The 20,001-nt window shown below is 38.0% G+C and overlaps 1 protein-coding gene across 4 annotated transcripts in view; it reads left to right on the top strand.

The window, feature by feature from the left end:
- The window catches only part of stac (SH3 and cysteine rich domain), a 33,121-nt gene extending 18,892 nt beyond the window's left edge, over positions 1–14,229 (top strand). For all 4 annotated transcript variants that reach the window (XM_077539891.1, XM_077539892.1, XM_077539893.1 and 1 more), the window contains 7 exons: positions 5–111; positions 2,457–2,538; positions 3,731–3,801; positions 6,732–6,820; positions 10,634–10,685; positions 11,112–11,249; positions 13,737–14,229. In XM_077539891.1, the coding sequence (XP_077396017.1) occupies positions 5–111; positions 2,457–2,538; positions 3,731–3,801; positions 6,732–6,820; positions 10,634–10,685; positions 11,112–11,249; positions 13,737–13,835 (638 nt within the window). In that variant the 3' untranslated portion in view covers positions 13,836–14,229. The remainder of the gene's footprint in view (positions 1–4; positions 112–2,456; positions 2,539–3,730; positions 3,802–6,731; positions 6,821–10,633; positions 10,686–11,111; positions 11,250–13,736) is intronic.
- The last annotated feature ends 5,772 nt before the right edge of the window (positions 14,230–20,001 follow it).

Here is a 20,001-nt window from a genome sequence, read left to right as displayed (position 1 = left end):
CCAGCTTGCGGCAATAAAGTGGACCCCGTCTACGAGGCGCTCAGGTTTGGGACGTCATTGGCCCAAAAGGCCAAACGGGCCAGTGGCTCGGAGTCGCCACAAAGAAACTCGGTAAGGAGTTGATTTTAATATCTTTAGCATTTGCTGTGTCAAAGAGCTAATTGTGGTTATCAGTTCCTAACTTGGATCAAATACAGGGAGTCCTCAAGTTAAGGCGTACTGGACCTAAGATGTTTCAACTTTACAACGGTTCGCCTGGTGTGCAGTTTTGGCCCGGTCCGCCATTTGGCTCCTAGCCCGCAGTGTTTTCCCCTCGTTCGCTATTTAGCCCTTAGCTAGTGCTAGTGCTTGTTCACTTGTGGGAGTATCTTTGGCTTTTTGCCCTCTTTTTTTTCCCACGTCATTATCAAGTTTTAGGTGTGGTTGTGGACCCAAATGCAGAGAACCGGGGCGAGGAGGTAGAGGTGACGTAAGAAGGGAATTTAATTACACCAAAACAAAAGCGAAATCCAAAAGGTAAGCAAAGCAATACATTGGGGAAAATACAAGGCAATAAAAACAAAAAAAAAACAAAGAAAAAAGCAGCAGCATGACAGGGTGAAAACAACAATGAATCGACAAGGACAGCGGGGAGACAAGAAACTAAATACATGGACAAAGGATGCTGATTGGTTGACACATGAGGAAGGGCAGGCAAACACAGGTGGACATGACAATTCTTGACAAGACTCGGGAGACACATAAGGACAACAACGCAAAACACAGATCATGACTGAACTTAAATAAACATGAGGACAAAATCAAATGTAATCAAAATTAAACCTGAACACTGACAAAAGTAACAAAATCAACCCAACACCAACCCAAACCATGACAGTCATGACCCCAAAGAAGAAAGCTACATCTTTTATCAATGTTGGTCCAGCCAAAAGAAAAGCAATTACTATGGAAACGAAGCTAGACATCATAAAAAGATGGCAAAAAGGAGACACTGACGAACATCGGCAAAGACTTGGGCTTCAGTCCAGCATTTTATTTTTTTCTATTTTCATGTATTTTAGATTTTTTTATGCAAATTATTTTGATGTAAATATTGACTTTAATGGGGATATTCGAAATTCGGGTTACATCGCTAGTGTAAGAACGGAACTCGAGGACATCCCTGTACAAATAAATCCCTAAAGTTGAATCACCTCTGAGATGGTGAAGTTCAGTGAAATTTGGAGGAACTCGATTCACATGAAAGAGAATTCCAAATGGCATCACACAGATGACATACTTTGAAATATTCATTTACCGTTGTGGGCGTGAACACACTAAACTAATTTCTTGGCAAATAGAAGCGGCTCCTCTCATTCCCTTAAAAATCAGCGAGTGAGAGTCACAAAACCGTTGACAATGCAGAAGCAAAAATAGGCTTATTGGAGTCCACGTAGAAGATCAAAGTGCGGAAAGTATGTTTATAAGGAACTTCAAGCAAACCTCCACGGGTGGATGATGTAACAATGTTGGCCAGAGTGATCGCAGATCACTGCTGTGAAGTGGACACTTGTCGACCGCCTTTCACCCTGTTCATTTGTACCCGTGAGTGACCCTTAATGACACTCATAAAGCCACACCAATTATAAAACGTTGTTTTTAAACATCCCATTTATCCTTCTCGCATGCGGCCGGGCACCACGCGCCCGACTGTCGGGCCACCTCAGACGCTTTGTTTATTTGGTGCCGCTGACATCTTGTAGCTGATGGAGCAAATAGATACCACCTCTGCGGAGCCATAAACACTACCAATAAAGGCATTCTGGTCCAAGCAGTCATGAAGCGAGCTGTTGTGCACGCGCTCGCGTTTACAGCTGGAGATGAATTGGGCTGATTATAAATGCTACAACTCTGCATCTGTGCATGGAACAGTGGCGGTTTTAGACAGGCACCAATCGCTTACGAAGGCTTCATTCTCGGAAAACTCTTCGATCCCAAATAGTTGGCACACTACTGAATGTTTACAACAATTAGATAAATGGGTGTAAAAGTGACAGTATTTAAAAATACGTAACACCACATGCCAATAATAAACTCATTTGCTCCCAATAACGTGTAAATACGTTTTTTTATGTTTTAAGTGTCCCAAAGACGTATTTATACGTTTTTGTTGTTGTTGTTGTTGTTTTTTTTATGCTAGAGCTTACAGAAGGCTTTGATGCAGCCTCTCAACTACAAAGAACGGTTGCAGAAATGAAAGTTATTATACAAACGGCCAGCAGGTGGCAGCAGAGCAAAGGAGATCAACCAGGGCCATCTTGAAAAAAATGCTCAATTACTTACAATTTTAAATAGATTTGTGAAAACTGATGAAACTTAGCTCTCTTCTAATGCTAATTGCTGCAAAACGGAAACAGATAGAAACATGATTTAAAAATGTCATTGAATGAAGAAATTCAAACCAATTTGTCTTTCAGGCCAGTGACTTAGATAACGTTCCGGAAGAGGCGACGGCTCATGGCAGCAGACAAGCGTTGACAAGAAAACACAGCGATGATGGTGAGTAGCCAGCTAGCCGTGTAGCGACGGGGCTGTAGAAACATTTCCCGCCATTGAGATTTGTCTGGATTCTGCCATCCATCAAATGAGGGCCCCCCCTTTTCTTCCCCCACTGAGCTGGACACATTTTGCGGATGAAAACACAATAATTATTGGAACATGAGTATTGGTGCCAATGTTTTTTTTGTTTTTTTTTGTTATTTGAGCGACAGTACATAATCATCTCCGCATTGAAGGGCAAAGCACTGACCCAATCAGAGGCATTCATTGGTGCAGGAAGATCAAAATGTCTCTATTCCAAAGTGTAACAACTAAAGTATAGATTGAAGCTTGGGTTGAACAATTTTGAAAAAAATCTGATTGCATTTCCCCCCCCCCCCCCCCAATATTACAATTACAATGTAATAATCATTCACTGCCAACCTTCCCAGTTACGATGCATTTTTGTATAGTCATCAATAGCTGTGAATATTATTGCTAACATTGTAGATGTATCTACATAATAATAATAATTTCCTGAAAATGTAACGCCTGCAAATCTAATAAAATTTACACTTAACTCAATCAAAAATGTAACTAAGCTCAATAATGTAATAATTTCACCAATTATGTAATTAAAAAATCCTAACCGATATTGTAATAACATTTTTACCAATATGTATAATAAAAATGCTTATTACATGATTATTATTATGTAATAAATCCTTATTACATTTTTTTTTTCAAGTGCCCCCCCAGTACTAATCATGTAAAACTTGACATAAGTGGATTGGAAATACATGTTCATTTTCAGTCCAAAGTTCTATTTGTGTTATGAGAATCTAAGACTTATTACATACACCAACAGTAAAAACTGGAATGCTAAAATATTGGCACGATATGTTTGAGGGTTTATTTCAACCCCCTAAGTGTAATTTTAACACTGATTTTGAGGTCGGTATTGAAGTGATCAATCTGATTTGTCACACACATGACATTTGACATTTTTATTATTATTATTTTTCATTATTGTGACATGCGTACAATAATACACCCAGCCCTCATAGGCTTATAAGACATCAAACAATCAAAATGGCCCGGCACCAGGATAAAAAACAATAACAAAGCACATATTGGACACATATGGGAGTGCATCATTTCCCCTCCCCCCCAACCCATTTATGCAATTTAACGTGTGTTTATTTTCACTCAGTTTTCGCAGTCCTTGAGAACGGGGCTGAACTCTACCACCATCAGTCAGAGAGAACACACCACAATTCTGAGGTGAGATATGTCTGGACGCACAATTCAAATCTTTGGCTTTGTTCGATACACCAAAGAGTGTAAAAATGCAGCATCGCATCACTCATCTTGTCTTGAGTGCCCTCCGCCATAATCGCTTCAGTTCCCAGGAAATGGAGGGAAAAGTTCTTTTTCCTGCGGTAACAAATCAAATTGGAGCTGACACAAGCACGGCAGGCCTGCGCTGATAGAGCCAAGCCTTGACCTCACGGCTTTGGTCTGCGGGCCTTCTGCTACTTTATTCTCTGCAGTAAAGACAACTCAAGTCAGGCAGCAAAAAAAACATCTTATCAATTCCTGTAGGGCGATGATGAAAGCCCCGCTTTATCTTTTCTGCCTGATGGAATGCGCCGAGGAGCTTTTTGAGTGCATTTTTTGCTTACTTTTTTAGTTTGGCATGTTTATCTTCGTTGTCAGCGGGAAAATAGACCACAGATATGCGGGCAAACATAAAAGTGAACAAATAACCATACAAGGCAAACACACAAACGTCCGCTCGCTTCACAAAGGGGAAGAGACTCGAATGCGTCGCACACGCTGGCGGCGTGCTGTTAGCGTGTCCTCCGACATGTCCGTTAGATTCGGCAAAGGTTCAAAGAGAAGGAGGCTCTGTTGGAAAATGGCAGTTCAGCCACGTGGTTTCACTAAGATAATAAGCAAAAAATTATGATAAAGGGACAGCATGTAGGATTTAGTGCCATCCAGTGGTGAACTAATAGAATTCAATGATTTTGAAGGGCATGCACTATGGTGACTCAGAGAGAAATCACTACGCAGCCTACCACCAATTACTAATAATTATTATTTGGAGTAAGTGAGCCCCGCGAGCAAGCAGGCAGGAGCTAGCTGGATTGGCGAGCAAGAGTGGCTAGCAAAAACTAGCTGGAGTGGCTAACGAGCAGCTAGCGGGATCAGCGAACAACAGTGGCTAGCAAAAACTAGCTGGAGTGGCTAACGAGCATCTAGCAGGAGCGGCGAGCAAGAGTGGCTACCAAAACTAGCTGGAGAGGCTAAAGAGCAGCTAAGAGGAGCGGTGAGCAAGAGTGGCTAGCAAAAATTAGCTGGAGTGGCTAACGAACAGCTATTAGGAGCGGCGAGCAAGAGTGACTAGCAAATACTAGCTGGAATAGCTAACAAGAGCGTCTAGCAGGAGTGGCGAGCCAGAGTGGCTAGCAAAAACTAGCTGGAGTGGCTAACAAGAGCGGCTTGCAGGAGCGGCGAGCAAGAGTGGCTAGCAAAAACTAGCTGAAGTGGCTAACAAGAGCGGCTAGTAGCAGGAGCTAGCAGGAGTGGCGAGCAAGAGTGGCTAGCAAAAACTAGCTGGAGTGGCTAACGAACGGCTAGCTTGGAGTGGCGAGCAAGAGCTAGCTGAAGTGGCTAACAAGAGCAGCTAGGATCAGAAGATATCAAACGCCAGTGAGCGCAAAGCAAAGGGAGACGCGTTGCGGAACCCCGAAACACGGGACGAGAGATAACCACCTGCTAGCTAGCTATGGAAGGTAAGTGGTGGTCGGCTCTTTGGGTTCGACACTAGCTGTAACTACCACGAGAGGCTCACGACACTCGCCAAGTTGGTTTCCTTTGGGCATCTGTTGCAGAAAGATGGCGGCCAAATATGTCAGCCTCCTGTTGACCTATGTAACATAAGTAGCGATTACTAGATCTGTGATTATATTAAAAAAAAGAAAAAACAAACATACGTTGATGTAATAGATCATATTTTAAAATGAATGAATTACTAGTTCACTTTACAATAATATGTTCTAGGTAGCCCCACTAGTCTAAACACAGTATTTTGATTAATATTGTGTTTGTGGACAGGACATCAAAATTCACCCGTTTTTATCCATCTCATGCGGCCATTTTGCCTTACTGCCACTTGCTGTTAACTGAAAATGACAACCCAGTGCCGAAGGGCTCAGCTTGTGAATGTCACATGACCAAAACTAGAAAGCAAGTGAGGCGTGATTGGTCGTTACCCTTCGACTAGTCCAGTTATTATTGCCATTATTATTATTTCTGTCCCCAGAGGCCACACAGGCACTTCGCCTTGTGCTTGCTTCTAAGCTATCCATCAGCCAGTCCTTGTGGATGACACATAACTTCATTACTACCTGGCGCCTCAAGGAAAGCGAAGTTCCGCCATCTTGACAAAATACCACTTGTGTTTTTCTTGAGTTCACTGTCATTTCTCCCCACACAATTTTCTTTCAAGGAGTGTGAAATGTAGAAGGCACTTGAGGTGTCTGTGATAGAACTGACAAAAAAAAAGAAAAAAAAAGAACACACAACATTTTTACGGGCTGGTGCTAATTGGGCCAACAGTTCTCTGACAACTTCCAATCATAAAAAGACCAAAAAAATAATAATAAAAATTGGATCTCCTCCACCAAAATGAGATTACTGGTTGAACGACTTCAACTTTTTTTTTGTATAGTCGACCATTAGCTGATGATAAACGAACTGATGCTGAATGATCAACCGCATTGTATTTATTTTACTTTATGTATTTGTTTTGTTGTCAACGCTCATTTTCACCTCCTAAAACAAGCTCAGTAAAATATTTCCACACACTTGAGGCACCACTGTTAGTTTGTTACGCCGGCTAACGACCTGTTGATCTCAGCGAGGCGGTCAAGTGCCAAATGATGATTACAGTAATCGACTTCAAGCTATAATTTGCTATGTTTATGTGGTTAGAAAATAAAATGACACAAAAATGTAACATGAAATATTTAGCCCGCTGCTTAGTTTTCCCTAAACTGTAGTCAGATACGGTTTGTTCGATGTGCTTGAAGCAGGTTCACTGTAAGCCGGCGTGTTGTAGTTGTGTTCAGGTGCAGTGTGGAACTCGCCCCTGAGAGCCAACTCACGTGTCGTTGTTGTTGCTCTGTGTGCGTTTGTGTGTCTAGCTGGAAGAGAGCGAAGATGCACTGCAGCTCAACACCTACGTGGCCTTGTACAGTTTTACTGCCCAAGAGAGCCATGACCTGGAGATGAGGCTAGTTTTGCACACACGCACAAACACAACCCATTGTTTTTTCTAGAATTACCAACAATGTAGGAAAGTTAAATATCAATATGCGATACTGTATTTATGTTACGTCTCTGCAAGTATTTGCATTTTTAAATGATCACTACTACGACATTCTTAGCCAGTTCTACTCTTCCGTCACGAGGATTTTTCGAACAGGCTCTTTGAGCACGGACACATGCACAACCCCCATGTCAACATCCGCTGTCACTAGCACGTGTAACAGCTGTCTCGGGACTGCCGATGACGTTTTGGTTGAGTCATGATAACAACAATGTTTGTTTGATCAATTAATTCCTGCGGCTCTCACTTAACCGATTTTTAAAAAGTGGCCGACTCCCCTGATGATGAGAAAAAAAATATCTGTCAAGTGTATTCTTACTGTTGTGTGTGTTGTGTACTCAAGATTATAAACAGCCCACACGCGTATGTCTGTTGTAGTACCAAAATTGACCTGTGAGAGGCAGCGTGGTGCCACAGTGCGAACAGACTGTCGGAAAATACAAAGAAGGAAGAGTAGTAGTAGCAAAAGTAAAAGGTACAAGGTACATACTTTCTTGACACAAATTACTACTTTCCTATTAGATAATGGTATAAATAGCATAAGTAGAGCAAATGGTACTTCATTTATATAGCGCTTATCCACCTTAAAAGGCCCTCAAAGTGCTTTACGTTCGATTACTGATGTTGCAGCATCAGGAGCAACTGTGGGTTCAGCATCTTGTTCAAGTACTGTACACTTTGACGTGGTCACAATGGCATGGGATCGAACCCACGACCTCTGGTTTGGGAGACGAACACTCTACCACTGATCCACACCACCCTCGTGCAAGTGCAGGTAGTAGAAGTACAAGTAGTAGAGGTACAAATAGAAGCTTCGGTACATACTTCCTTAACACAAATTACTACTTTCCGATTGGATAGTAACAGAAGTAGAAGTACAAGTAGTAGAGGGAGAAGTACAAATAGTAGCGGTACAAGATACATATTTCCTTGAAACAAATTACTACTTTCCTATTGGGTAGGAGTAGAAGTATCAGAAGTAGACGTAGAAGTACAAGTAGTAGAGGTACTAGTAGAAGTAGGAAAAGTACAAGTAGTAGAGGTACAAGGTACATATTTCCTTGACACCAATTACTACTTTCCTATTGGATAGGTCTTTTTCGTAGCATTTCAGATCATTACAGACACTGCACGCTTCGACACACTTTGGAGCAGGCTCTTAAAACAGGAAGTGAAGCACTAGTCATGTGCAGTCCTTCTTCTCAAGCACCCATTTGTTCTTGTTCCCACCAAATTGCTCAGACGGATTGAAGGGCATGAGACACACGTGTGTAATTCACTAACCCAGTATTATACCTGATCCCTGTGTTCTGCTAACAGGTTCAATCACTCCCACTTTAATCAGCATATGCAACACAAAATTTGGGTTAAAAAAAAAACTTCATCAAATATTCATTAATTTTACTTGTGAGAAAATCAGTTTTTCCGAGGAGTTCCACTTGTGCTTGATTATGTGATTACTTCAACAATGTGGTGATTGTAATGATGATGAGAACTGCCATGTCCAAGTTTCAGAAATTTTCACCAGCTCCTTTTCTGAAGATGCTCACATGGTTCATTTCATCTTTTGAATGTGGAAATGTATATTTTTTTTGTCCACGCTGAACCGTGTTTTCTCAGTAACAGTGATTATGACCAGGATAACGGCACACTCCAACAATCACAAGAGGTGGAAATGGGGGAAATTACGTAAAAACCCACATTTTCCTCAGTAGAAATGTTCCTTTTCCTTTTATAAAAAAAAAAAAAAATGCATCAAACGTTGCCAACCAACAGTGACTGTGAGCAGATGCTTGTAATTACTACAACGCACACAGACATGCGGTACAGTGATTCACGATTTTCCTGGAAAAGAAGAATTCCTCGCAGTAAGACGGATTGGTGCGAATGACATGATGATGATAAACAACTTCTTTTCTGGCGACGCTACCTATTTTCATCGCAAACATTGTAGCTTAGTTGTTACATTCACCCTTCTTGGATTAAAGTTGAGATATTTCCATGTAGCACTTACATTTTGTTGTTTAAAAGAAATTATATTTAACAAGGTGGAAGATTTGTTCAATTGGGCAGAAAGAGAAATATGTGTTAATGTCTGTTCAAAATCAACATTTAAAACAAAAAAACAACAACAAATATTTAAAAACTAGCTAAAATGGTATGTCCTAGCAGCTAGCAACAAAAGCAGAATTCCGTTGTGCTACATCTATTTAATTAAATGAGAAACAGTATATATATTTTTTTAATATATCACTGTATACACCTGAATTATTGTATTTTTTTTCATTAATTTGTCAGTGAACAAGGCATAAAGCATACAGAAATCGAGGATAAACAAAATGAAGATTTAGCTAGCTTTACTAGCATGCTATTTGACCTATTGTGTGGAAATTTGGGGAAATACATATAAAATAAATACCGACGCTGTTTTTAAATTGCAAAAAAGAGCCATAAGGATTATTAATCGATCAAAATATACAGAATCAACACATCCACTATTTATTAAATTAAATACAATGAAATTTTATGACTTGGTTGAGTTTAAAATAGTATACAATAATCTACTCTGCCACAGTACTCAAAAGTTGTTTGAAATTAGACACTGTCCTTATGAGATAAGGGGTACAAGTGTGTACAAAAAACCCAAAACAAGAACAAATATTAAGCAAAGGTGTCTCCGTTAAAGGAGTTAATTTGTGGAATAACTTGGGAACTGACCTGAAAAGATGTAATTCACTTGTTGAATTTAAAAAAATGTTTAAAAGTAAAGTTCAATATTATTATTTAAATCAGACATGAGTTAAGAAAATTGTAGAAATGATTTATTTATTTACTTATTTTTCTTTGATGTATCAATATGAGTGTAATGAAATTTGTATATATGTGTGTTACTATTGTGTATTTTTTTTATATTTTTTTATACGTTATATGAGTAGGATTATATATTTTCTTTTATTAAAATGTAATTTATTGTAAATAAGTGATAGGATATGAAGAATAAGGGGTAGGACTGGATAAGTTTTCAACTTCTTCCTACTCCCTTGAACATATAAATCGATATTTATTGGATGTTTCTTTTATTTTTACTTTTAACTTTCTTTATTTGTTTATGTGTTTATATAATTATATATGTATATATGCATATGTTCAATAAACTTCAAAAACTTCATGCTAGGTCAAGATTTCATTGTTGTTTACCTTGTCTTTCTTAAACATTGGTCATAGGTGACAAACCCATTCAATTGACCTGTAATTAAAGAAAAATTGTTAATGACATAGTTAAAGCAGGCCTACGGATCAAAAGAAGTTACACACGGCAGCTATAAAAATCAATATTTAATCTTTGTTGGAAGTGGGTTTCATCTTTAAAAAAAAAAACATAGCCTTAGCTAGCTTTCTTCAAGACCTCATTGCTGTAACTCAGAAACATATTTCTTTAAATTAGAACGGCTGTTTTATTTCACCCACGAGCGTAGGCCATTTTCTTATTAATTTACCTATGAATAATGCACAAATGTTAAAAAAATAAATAAATAAAAAATGAGGACAAATAACAGCTAAAATGTAGCTAGCTTTCCTAGCAGTGAGCATGCTAACTCAGGAATGTGGTTCATTAAATGGGAAAAAAATGTTCAATATCACACAATACTATATTCATTTGGAAAATAAATACATTTTTGTCTCATTTCTCCTTTTGTTTTGACTTTTTTATTGCAGGGCGGGAGACCGAATTTTGCTTGTTGATGACACCAATGATGATTGGTGGAAGGTAAGCGTTAAATTACCTTTACGCACCGTGACTTTTTGATCCTATTATGAAGAATGAATTGTTTTGGAGCCTTTCCAAGGCAATAATAAGTGTGTGTGTTTTCCCCAATTACAAATAAACGAACCTGTAAGAAATGAATTGATGGATGAGCCGAGCAGTAAATGATAGCAAGAAAAAAAAAAAAAAAGATTGTGTATATGGAATCCTAATAAAAGCGAGATAAAAGATGCCTGCACAGAGGCGGCATGCTGCTAGCAGACCATGAGCTAACTCATTGTGCATTTAACTGCTGCTTCTCATCAGGCTGTGGATAAACAGACATCTGGCCTGTTTGGAGAATTTTGCAAGTCAAACCAATAACGCTGAAGCCGACAACAAAAGAACAACAACTCATGTGTCACCTATCATCTGTTTGATATTTTCCAGGGGGTTATTGAGGACAGGATCGGTTTCTTCCCTGCATCCTTTGCTCATCAATTGCGGGCGGGAGACCAGGTTTTTAGGTGTAACCGGACGTTCATCGGCTGCCGGGAGCAGGGCCAGATCACGCTGAAGGAGGGACAGGTATTTGGTCTGTTTTACCTCTACCAAGGACAAAAACTGCACTTCCATAATACAGCTTTCCCCACAAACATAAAGATTTTTAGCTATGAATAAAGAATATGTTTGGTATTTAAAACTCATTTGCTCCCAAAGACGTATAAACACGTTCTACTTTAAATATTACCCTAGTCCCACAGAGTTTTTTTTTTTTTTTTTTTTATGCTGGAGCATACAGAAAGCTTTAATGCAGCCTCTGAACTGAAGAGAACACTTGAATCAATGGTAGTTATTACAAAAACGTCCAGCAGGTGGTAGCAGAGTATAAGAGATCAACTGTGGCCATGTTGCAACAAGCTGTTTTCCCCACAGTTTTAAACAGATTTGTGAATAATGATGAAACTTAGCTATATTCTAATGTTAATTGCTGCAAAACTGAAACAGATATGATGAAAGAAGAGACTCTAATCTTTGCCCTGCCCTGTTTCAGACCTTATTCACTCCTCACACATATACAGAACCTTGCCCAACATATTTATGATACAAGCAGGAACATGTATTTACCTTTATTCTTAAAGGTCTTTAAGCACATTTTTGAGAGAGAGAGAGAGAGAGAGAGAGAGAGAGAGAGAGAGAGAACATATGGCCAAAGATGTACATTATAAAATGAACCAACGGCCATTGCTTACTGTAGGCACAAAAAGCAGGATTGAAATAATCTTCAGCAAGAAATAAGTTGAACTTGAAATACTTCTTTGGAATGTAGTGTCAAACATAATGGCGTAATGCCATCTAGTGGCCGACAGAGGAAATATATCCAAAATAAATGAGAGAACAAATAACAAGATTTGAAGAAGTAGTGTGACCTTTCCTGACATTTCAAAATTCCACATCCACGTTATACCACTGTGTCATTTATGATCAATGTTCAGAGCTTATCAAACGAATATTTGACATACCAAACTATCTTCAAAGAACTCGCGCTGCTCCCAGGAGGCCTCTTTTGTCACTCGCCCTCGCGTCGTCTCATCACAAGTTTTTCGGCCCACGCAATTGACTTATCCGTCAAATATGCGTGCGTTTTAATGAGTCGTCCCTTTTTCCCACAATGCTTTTATGCCGGGACTCTAGAGGAGAAGTCGAGTTAGCGAACCCTCAACGGACATGAAGACATCCAAACACGAGATCGGCGCGTTCCCAAAAAGCTTCGCGACCTACGTAATGTGATCACTTAAGGAGAACACAGGTCACACAAAATGATCTGGAACATTTGGATGTGTTTGTAACAGCACTTGAGAGCTCCTTCAATTTGGCCTTGAAATGTACGAACCTCACCATGAAGTAGAGCAACCGCAATTAAATTGTGCTTATGGAATGGAATCAGTCTTTTGTTGTTGTTGTAGTTGTCATGTTTGACATTTGAGTGATTGTGAAGTACTGTAGATGATGTAAATTCGCTTACATTGTGTTTTGTATAATATTGATGTTATTTTATAATTTTGATGTGAGTGGTGTTGTTAAAGGATAGCAAATGCATGGCCAGCCACTGATTGGAATACAAACAAACAAACAAACAAACAAACAAACAAACAAACAAACAAACAAACATTTTCAGTTAGAATAATTAGTTGAACCATTTTCATCCCAATTGTGCAACAAAGTCATACACCGACTTATCCTTAAAGTGGCCTGTTAGAAAATGGAACTTGTTTTGAAGGCTTTGTGAGCTTTACACAAAATACCGGAAGTTAAAATTATGAGAAGGTCCTCGCACTGTTGAACTGTCAGCAAAAGGGTGAGAGCGCACTCTGCTGGACAAACTTTGTAATAACGCTATCACTCAATGTGTCATGGTTGTCCCAAAACAACACGATTTATCGTTTTTATTCATTTATTTATCATTTTATTACATGTACGTATTATCGTTTTTATTATTATTATTATTATTATTATTATTATTATTATTAGTAGTAGTAGTAGTAGTAGTAGTAGTAAACTGATGTTGCCTTGTAAATTACGTTGTTGCCTTTCGTGCCACACCGGACAACTCAAAATTCCATTTGAAGGTTGTTACCTTCGATAAAATTTTAATTTGGGCAACTTTGGTGAAAGTTGGCCTTCCCACATTTGACAAACTAAGAAATATGAATTTACATAATCTTGTATTGCACCCCAAGTAAAAACAGCAAATTGATTTGAACCAAATAACATGCTTGCTTGTTTTTTTTTTGTGCTAAGTTAGCACAGTTAGCACTGCTAACTCACATTGTTGCCATAAATGTCAGTACTTCACATTTAATAGTTTAACATTTTTCCATCTTAAATGACTGTTTTTAGGCCAAAAAATACAATTTTCCTTCACAAACAGTAAATGACCTTCATTTTCATTTGCACATGGTTACATTTTTTTTTCCGTGGAAAAGGTGAAAATTACATCCGTTTATCACATTTTAATCATGTGCAACAATGTACATGTTTAAATGAGTAAATATGATATTTTTTCCACACTAGATTTGCGTGAGCGACGAGGACGAAAGCAACGGCTTCATCAGGGTGGCGAGCGGCAAGAAGCGAGGCTTCGTGCCCTGCGATGTCCTCGACATCATGTGAGGAGCAAACGCGCTTGAGGAGTGACGAGGACGAGAAGGGCAGACGAGGTCAAAGCGACGGACGGCTTAATGGGGGCGGGGCTACCGACGTCATAAAGACGGAAGCAGGAAAGACGTTGCCTTGTTTGTTTGGCTGCTATCACTGGATTTCGTTTTTTAATTTATACTCAAAAGCAGCAAGAAGGCTGCTTTTCACTTTCAATACATTTTGAAAGAATAAAAAACATGTCATTGAGCTTTCCAACAGGGTTTTACTTATATGAGAGTTTATATGACACTGAAAATAGAAATGAATATGTAGTCTTAGGAAGATAAAGGAATATTTTTGAGAAGAAAAGTCATAGTTCAAGATTGTTTTTGGAATTAATGTTTTTGTCTTAAAAAAAAAAAAAAAAAGAAAAAAAAAAAGCTTTTTAATGAATTGCTTTTAGATTTATCCCCCCCCCCCTATTTATTGAAATAATAATTTGACTTTTTGTTAGAAATTGTATTAAAAAAAAAATAAAATAGTCATATTTGTTTAGAGTTTAAAAAGACATATTTTTACCATTAAAACTCGTGATACCACAAATTGGAGTAAAAAAAAAAAATAAAAAAAGTTGGATAAACCTTTACTAAAAACCAAACTATTATTGGAAGATCAGGAGTTTTTATCCCCCCTCAAAATATGTAATCCATTTCCTCCCAATTATTTGTCTTTTTGCAAACATAAGTTCACAGAATCTCTTATTAATAATATATTTTGGAGGGAATGTGAATTTTTTTTTTTTTTTTTTTTTTAGAAAAAAGTTAGTAGAATCAGATGGGTTTTTTTCACAATAAAAAGTCTTTATGTCATTTTAGAAAATTAAAGTCAAAATTTAGTCTATAATATTCTCTGAATATTGTGACTTCTTTTTCCTCAAAAATATACAACTTTTCCGCCTTGAAAAAAAAAAATAGATGTAGCATTGCCTTATTGCTCCTCATGCATTCATGTGTTCTCTACCAACCAACCAACAGTTTAGGTTCTACTGCAGTTAAATTGTACAAGAAACAAATGGTCATTTTGGGGTGATTATTTATTTATTTAGTTTAGTGCAGAAATCAAAAGTGTCTTGAGCAAATGACAGCAATTATGATGATGAAAGTTGATGTAAACACACTTGAGCTGATGACTCACAAGCCGTCTGTCTGCTTGGAAATCTTTTTGCACATTGTCATGATGAATGTTGACAAAAGTGGACAGTCCCATCAGATTAAATAAAACACAAATCTAATTGACGCCCACCTCAAAGGCTTGTAATTGCCTATAGATGCCACCAGATGGCGGTAAATAGATTTTTTTTTTTTTTTTTTTTTTTTAAATTATTATAATATGAGCCATGAGCATGAGAATTTAGAAAAGAAAAAAAAAAAGCTAGACGGTCTGACGGGAGTGTTGGAGCTCATTTGATTGTGCACATGTACCTAATGCTGTGGCTATATGATTTTTTTTTTGCACAGGTTTACTGCTTTGATGTGACAAAAACTGAAGACAGACGAGTTTATCGAGGCAAATAATAAATGACCTGTGTGGGAAAATAATCTGGTGGGGTTGTTCTTTGTCAGTCTTTGTGAACTCTTATGACGATTGCATCATAATAGATCCTGTCACATATATCTGTGTGTATGTGTGTATATATGTACTGAATGTCCACCAACAATATATTGTACATACTGTACGTATAAAGGATTAAAACAACTTCTTACGACTGTGGAAACTTCGTGGTGACTGGCACTATTTGTATTTTGATCTTGCTTCAAACTGAAATATACAGTTCTGTTAGCATATGACTAATAATTGTATTTTATTTAATCATTAAATATGTGAAATGTTACTTTGACTGTTTTATTTATGCCACATTTTTAGGTACATTGATGCTTTTAAATTGTTTTTGTGAGAAATGTATATTTCATAATTTAAAATAACGTTTTTTTCAGGAATTATTTTAATTATTTTACTTGTACTTTTAGAGTTTTTCTAAAGATAATTGTTAATTAAAAAATTGTTACAATATTATGCTTTGTCTACCGTGTAAAACAAAAAACAATGCAATATTATTCCTTATTAAGTTATTGTATTGGGTATGCAGTGGTGCCTTTCCACATTGAAATGAATGAAAGCGCCATTAATCTGTTCCAGCCCAGGCAATATGCACCCCATAGGTAATTGTAAAGTTTGTACACAGGCTCCCTCTAGTGGTTAAGGATTCACATAGGGTTCGGAGATTGTAAAAGCATTTGTGTCAAACATGAGCAACAAAGGAAATGTGGAAACAGAGACGTTTGTTTCCACATGAAAGACGTCCGAGACAGTCAACAGTGCTGTTGCAGCGCCATCGAGATTAAAGGCGCTCCTGAGTGACCCTTTCAATTGGACTTTCAAGAATTATCTTCATCTGCAATGATGGAGGCTGAGGTCTAATTTGGATGAAACAGAAATGTGTGTTCGTGTGGTAGAGAGAACAAAAGTGTGTATTTGTTGATGAAAGTGTGTGCGAGAGTGTGTTTTTGCATGTGTGAAAAGTGCATTATAGTGTGTGAGTGTGAGTATGTGTGAGAGGTTTATAAGAAAGTGTCTGTGTGAGAGTGGCAGATTAGTATTTTGTGTGAGTGTGTGTATATGACTATGTGAAAGAGAGTGTTTCTGCAGTTAGAGAGGTGTGTGATAGGGTGCAAGTGAGAAACGGTGTGAGAGCCTGTGAGAGTGCGTGTTGTTGTGCGCTAGTCAGTATATTTAGAGGGTACAGTATGTCTGAGAGTGTTGAGAGTTTGTGAAAAAAAATGTGTGCCAATGGAAGTGTGTGTGAAAGTGCATGTGTGCGTGTGCTTGAGTGTCATGTGTGCTCATGAGTGAATATGTGAGAGTTTATTTCAGTCTGTGTGTATGTGTGAGAGTGCTGTACAAGCGTATCAGTGAGTGTTTTTGTGATTACGCCTGCGAGTTATGTACAATAGTGAGTGAATGTGGGAGAATATGCCAAAGAGTGTATGTGTGAGAGTACAGTGAGAGAATGCCCTACCAGTGGGAGTGTCTACGCGTGTTTAAGTGTGTGTGCTCGAGTGTCATAAGTGATGGTGAATGAATGTGAGTTTTTCCTGAGAGTGTGTGTGTGAGAATTATGTGCAAGGATACATGTGTGTGCCTGTGAAACTGTATTTGTGAGTGTGCTTGAGTCACATGTGACAGTCAATGAATGTGAGAGCACATGCCTGAGTGTGTGAGAGAGTGCTTTGCAAGAAATACGTACCAGTGATTGTGTGCATGTGAAAGAGTATGTGGGACTGTTCATGAGTCAAAGTGAGTTTCCTGAGAATGTGTGAGAGTTCTGTGTACCTGCGAGTGCACTTGAGAGTCACATGTGATTGTGAGTGAATATGAGAGTATTTCTGAGTGTGTCAATAAGAGTAGTGCATAAATGTGCGAGCAAAGGTGGCTCATGTATACACATTTTTATGTGAGAGGAGACAAACTGCATTTTGCGTGTTGCCAATACGTAGCAAGGTGACAATTTGAACATTTCTTCATTTTCTCATTGATCGAAAAATGAAGCAGGGTATAGAATTTGCCCCCTTGATACGTCTTATGAAGCATTATCACGATTCCCACCAGAGTTCTCGCAATGTCGCAGGATGCAGAAGCCCACTTTAGCTGTGGTTAAAACTAATATTCATTTTATTACCAACAGTAGAAGCAACTTTCTCCTCTCAGAGGTCATCAGAGCAAGTAATTCACATGATAATTTTGGCACATTTTTCACTCCAGATTCCCTTCCCAACAAAACCGACTCATTTTCCGTGGGTGGGCCGTCTGCTCGGACCAGGATTACAACCCGGACCCCTGTGTCCAAAATTGGCAGACACTAAGTCGTCCAGCCTCACTAAGAATGTTACATTAAATTTTCTGCAACTTAAAAAAAAAAAAAAAAAAAAAATGGTAACCAGCATTTTCAACCCAATCTGCTGGGTCAAAACAATTAACTAATTAATTGTAATTACCTCTCAATAATGTTCAACTATTGTATGGCAGTGCACATTTTAGTTAGCGTCTGACTGGTCAAATTCAGATAAAAGCATAAAATTTCATATGAAACTTATTGCATGTCTTTGCGATATGCATATTGCATGGGCCAATATCGCGATATCGATATTTTATCGATATATTGTGCAGCCCTACAACCCAGCATTTATTTTACTTTATTAGCTAACAGACAGTACGTAATTTTGATATTTAAAAGAAAAAACAAAAATTTTTTTGCACCCTTCCTGTTATTGGGAGCTCATTGCTCTCCAGGCATGTTTCTGATTCATATTTGTAATTTTTTACTTACACTAATACAGGATGTAAAAAAAAAAAAAAAAAAAAAAAAAAAAAAGAAAAGAAAAGAAAAGAAAAGAAAAGATTATTGTACTCTGAAAACCACTGGGTCAAAAAAAAACAAAAAAAACAAAACAAAACAATTTGGGTCAAAAATTGGACTGACCTGCTAGCTTGGGATAATTTGACCCAACTTTATTGGTTGTTTTATACAAAACAGCCCAAATATATACAAAAACACTTGGGTAAAAAATAACCCAACATATGTCTGTGTATGGGTGCCTTTCCTCACAGGGTTCTTCTGTGCCCCGCCATGTTGAGCTTTGCATGTATGTGACTGTGAGTACGATCATGGGGATATGGGGTGGGGGGGTGGTTGGGGTCTTTTTCTTTTTATTGTATTATGGATGTTTTAATTGTTTGAGTTGCATTTGTATATATGAAAGGTGCTATATAAATAAAGTTTGATTGTTATGTGCAAAATGCACTGACTCAAGTTTTTGGGTAACCAACAAAACAACCCAGGCTTTGTTGAAAAAAAAAAAAAAAGTTGTAAAAAGTATTAAATGATGACAATTTTGTCTCAATTTATTCATCAATGGATTTAGTGTGAAATATGGGGCTGTTAAACACAAAGCTACAATATTATTCTGTTGTATGACTGATGACACACAGGCTAATCTATATTCATTATTTGTCGTATACAAATGATCATTTTTGGATAGAATTGCATCATGTCTGGCGGCCCACACATGATTAAGGGAATACCCTCCCACTTAAACTATCTAACGTTACACTGGCTGTAAAACGGGCTCATATCGGACAGTTGGGCACCCATCATCCAGATTAAACCGCACAAGGACTTCAGCGCCGTCCAGTGCAGCTGAAATAATTAATTCCCCTGTTAGCGCACGTGCGCGCGCACACAAAACATCTGTCCGTTCTTATCTGCCGCGGCCATGTCAGCGCTCCTCCATGTGAGGACAAAAGCAGTGGTGGTGTTTTACGGTCCACACGTCGCCACGCCTCCTTGGCCTCCATCATGTTCAAACACCACACGGGAGATAACGCGACTCCTCTGACGCCTTCTGTCTTTCTGTACAGCACTGAAAGAAACACGAGTGGGAAGTTTTCAAAGTATGTATCGCAGGGAAGCAGGTAAGGTATTGCATGTAGTTGTATAACATTTGATATTTGTATACTCAGTCATCTGCAAAGCAATTATTTTTCAAATTTTTTTTCAACTGTAGGGCTCCTTTAAAAATAAATAAATAAATACAAAAATAAAATATTGCCATTATCCAAACACCACACTAAATTTGTATAACTTCTATCAATAATAAAAGGTAATTTAGATGACAAAAGATATTGACAAAAACACAAGGGTACGACTAGTTAAGTTTTGAACTTCTTCCTACTCCCTTTTGAACATGTAAACTGTGATTGATTAATAATTTTATTGGGGTTTTCTTTTCTTTTAATTTCTGTTTTTCTGCTGTTTGCTTGTTTGGATGTTCAATAAAAAAAAAAAAAAAAAAACACAAGCTGTTTTTTTTCCTCTTCGGAAATAAATTTTGTTTTTCTTGTAAGGTTAAAATAAGACTTGTCACAGCTTATTTTTTTTAATCAGCAAAATTATCAGAAGGCGGCCATTTTGCCACTTGCTGCCAAGTGAAAACTACATCACTGTTGCTCAGGCAACGACCAATCACAGCTCACCTGATTTCTGAAGCCAAGCTGTGATTGGTTGTTACCTGAGACCTGAGCAACTCTGATGTCATTTTCACTTGACAGCAAGTGGCAATATGGCCGCCTTCTGATATTGATA

This window comes from Festucalex cinctus, chromosome 12 (assembly GCF_051991245.1).
Source record: "Festucalex cinctus isolate MCC-2025b chromosome 12, RoL_Fcin_1.0, whole genome shotgun sequence".
In the NCBI taxonomy this organism is placed as follows: Eukaryota; Metazoa; Chordata; class Actinopteri; order Syngnathiformes; family Syngnathidae; genus Festucalex; species Festucalex cinctus.
Note: the sequence above shows the minus strand (reverse complement) of the source record. Positions and strands in the feature narration are given on the sequence as shown.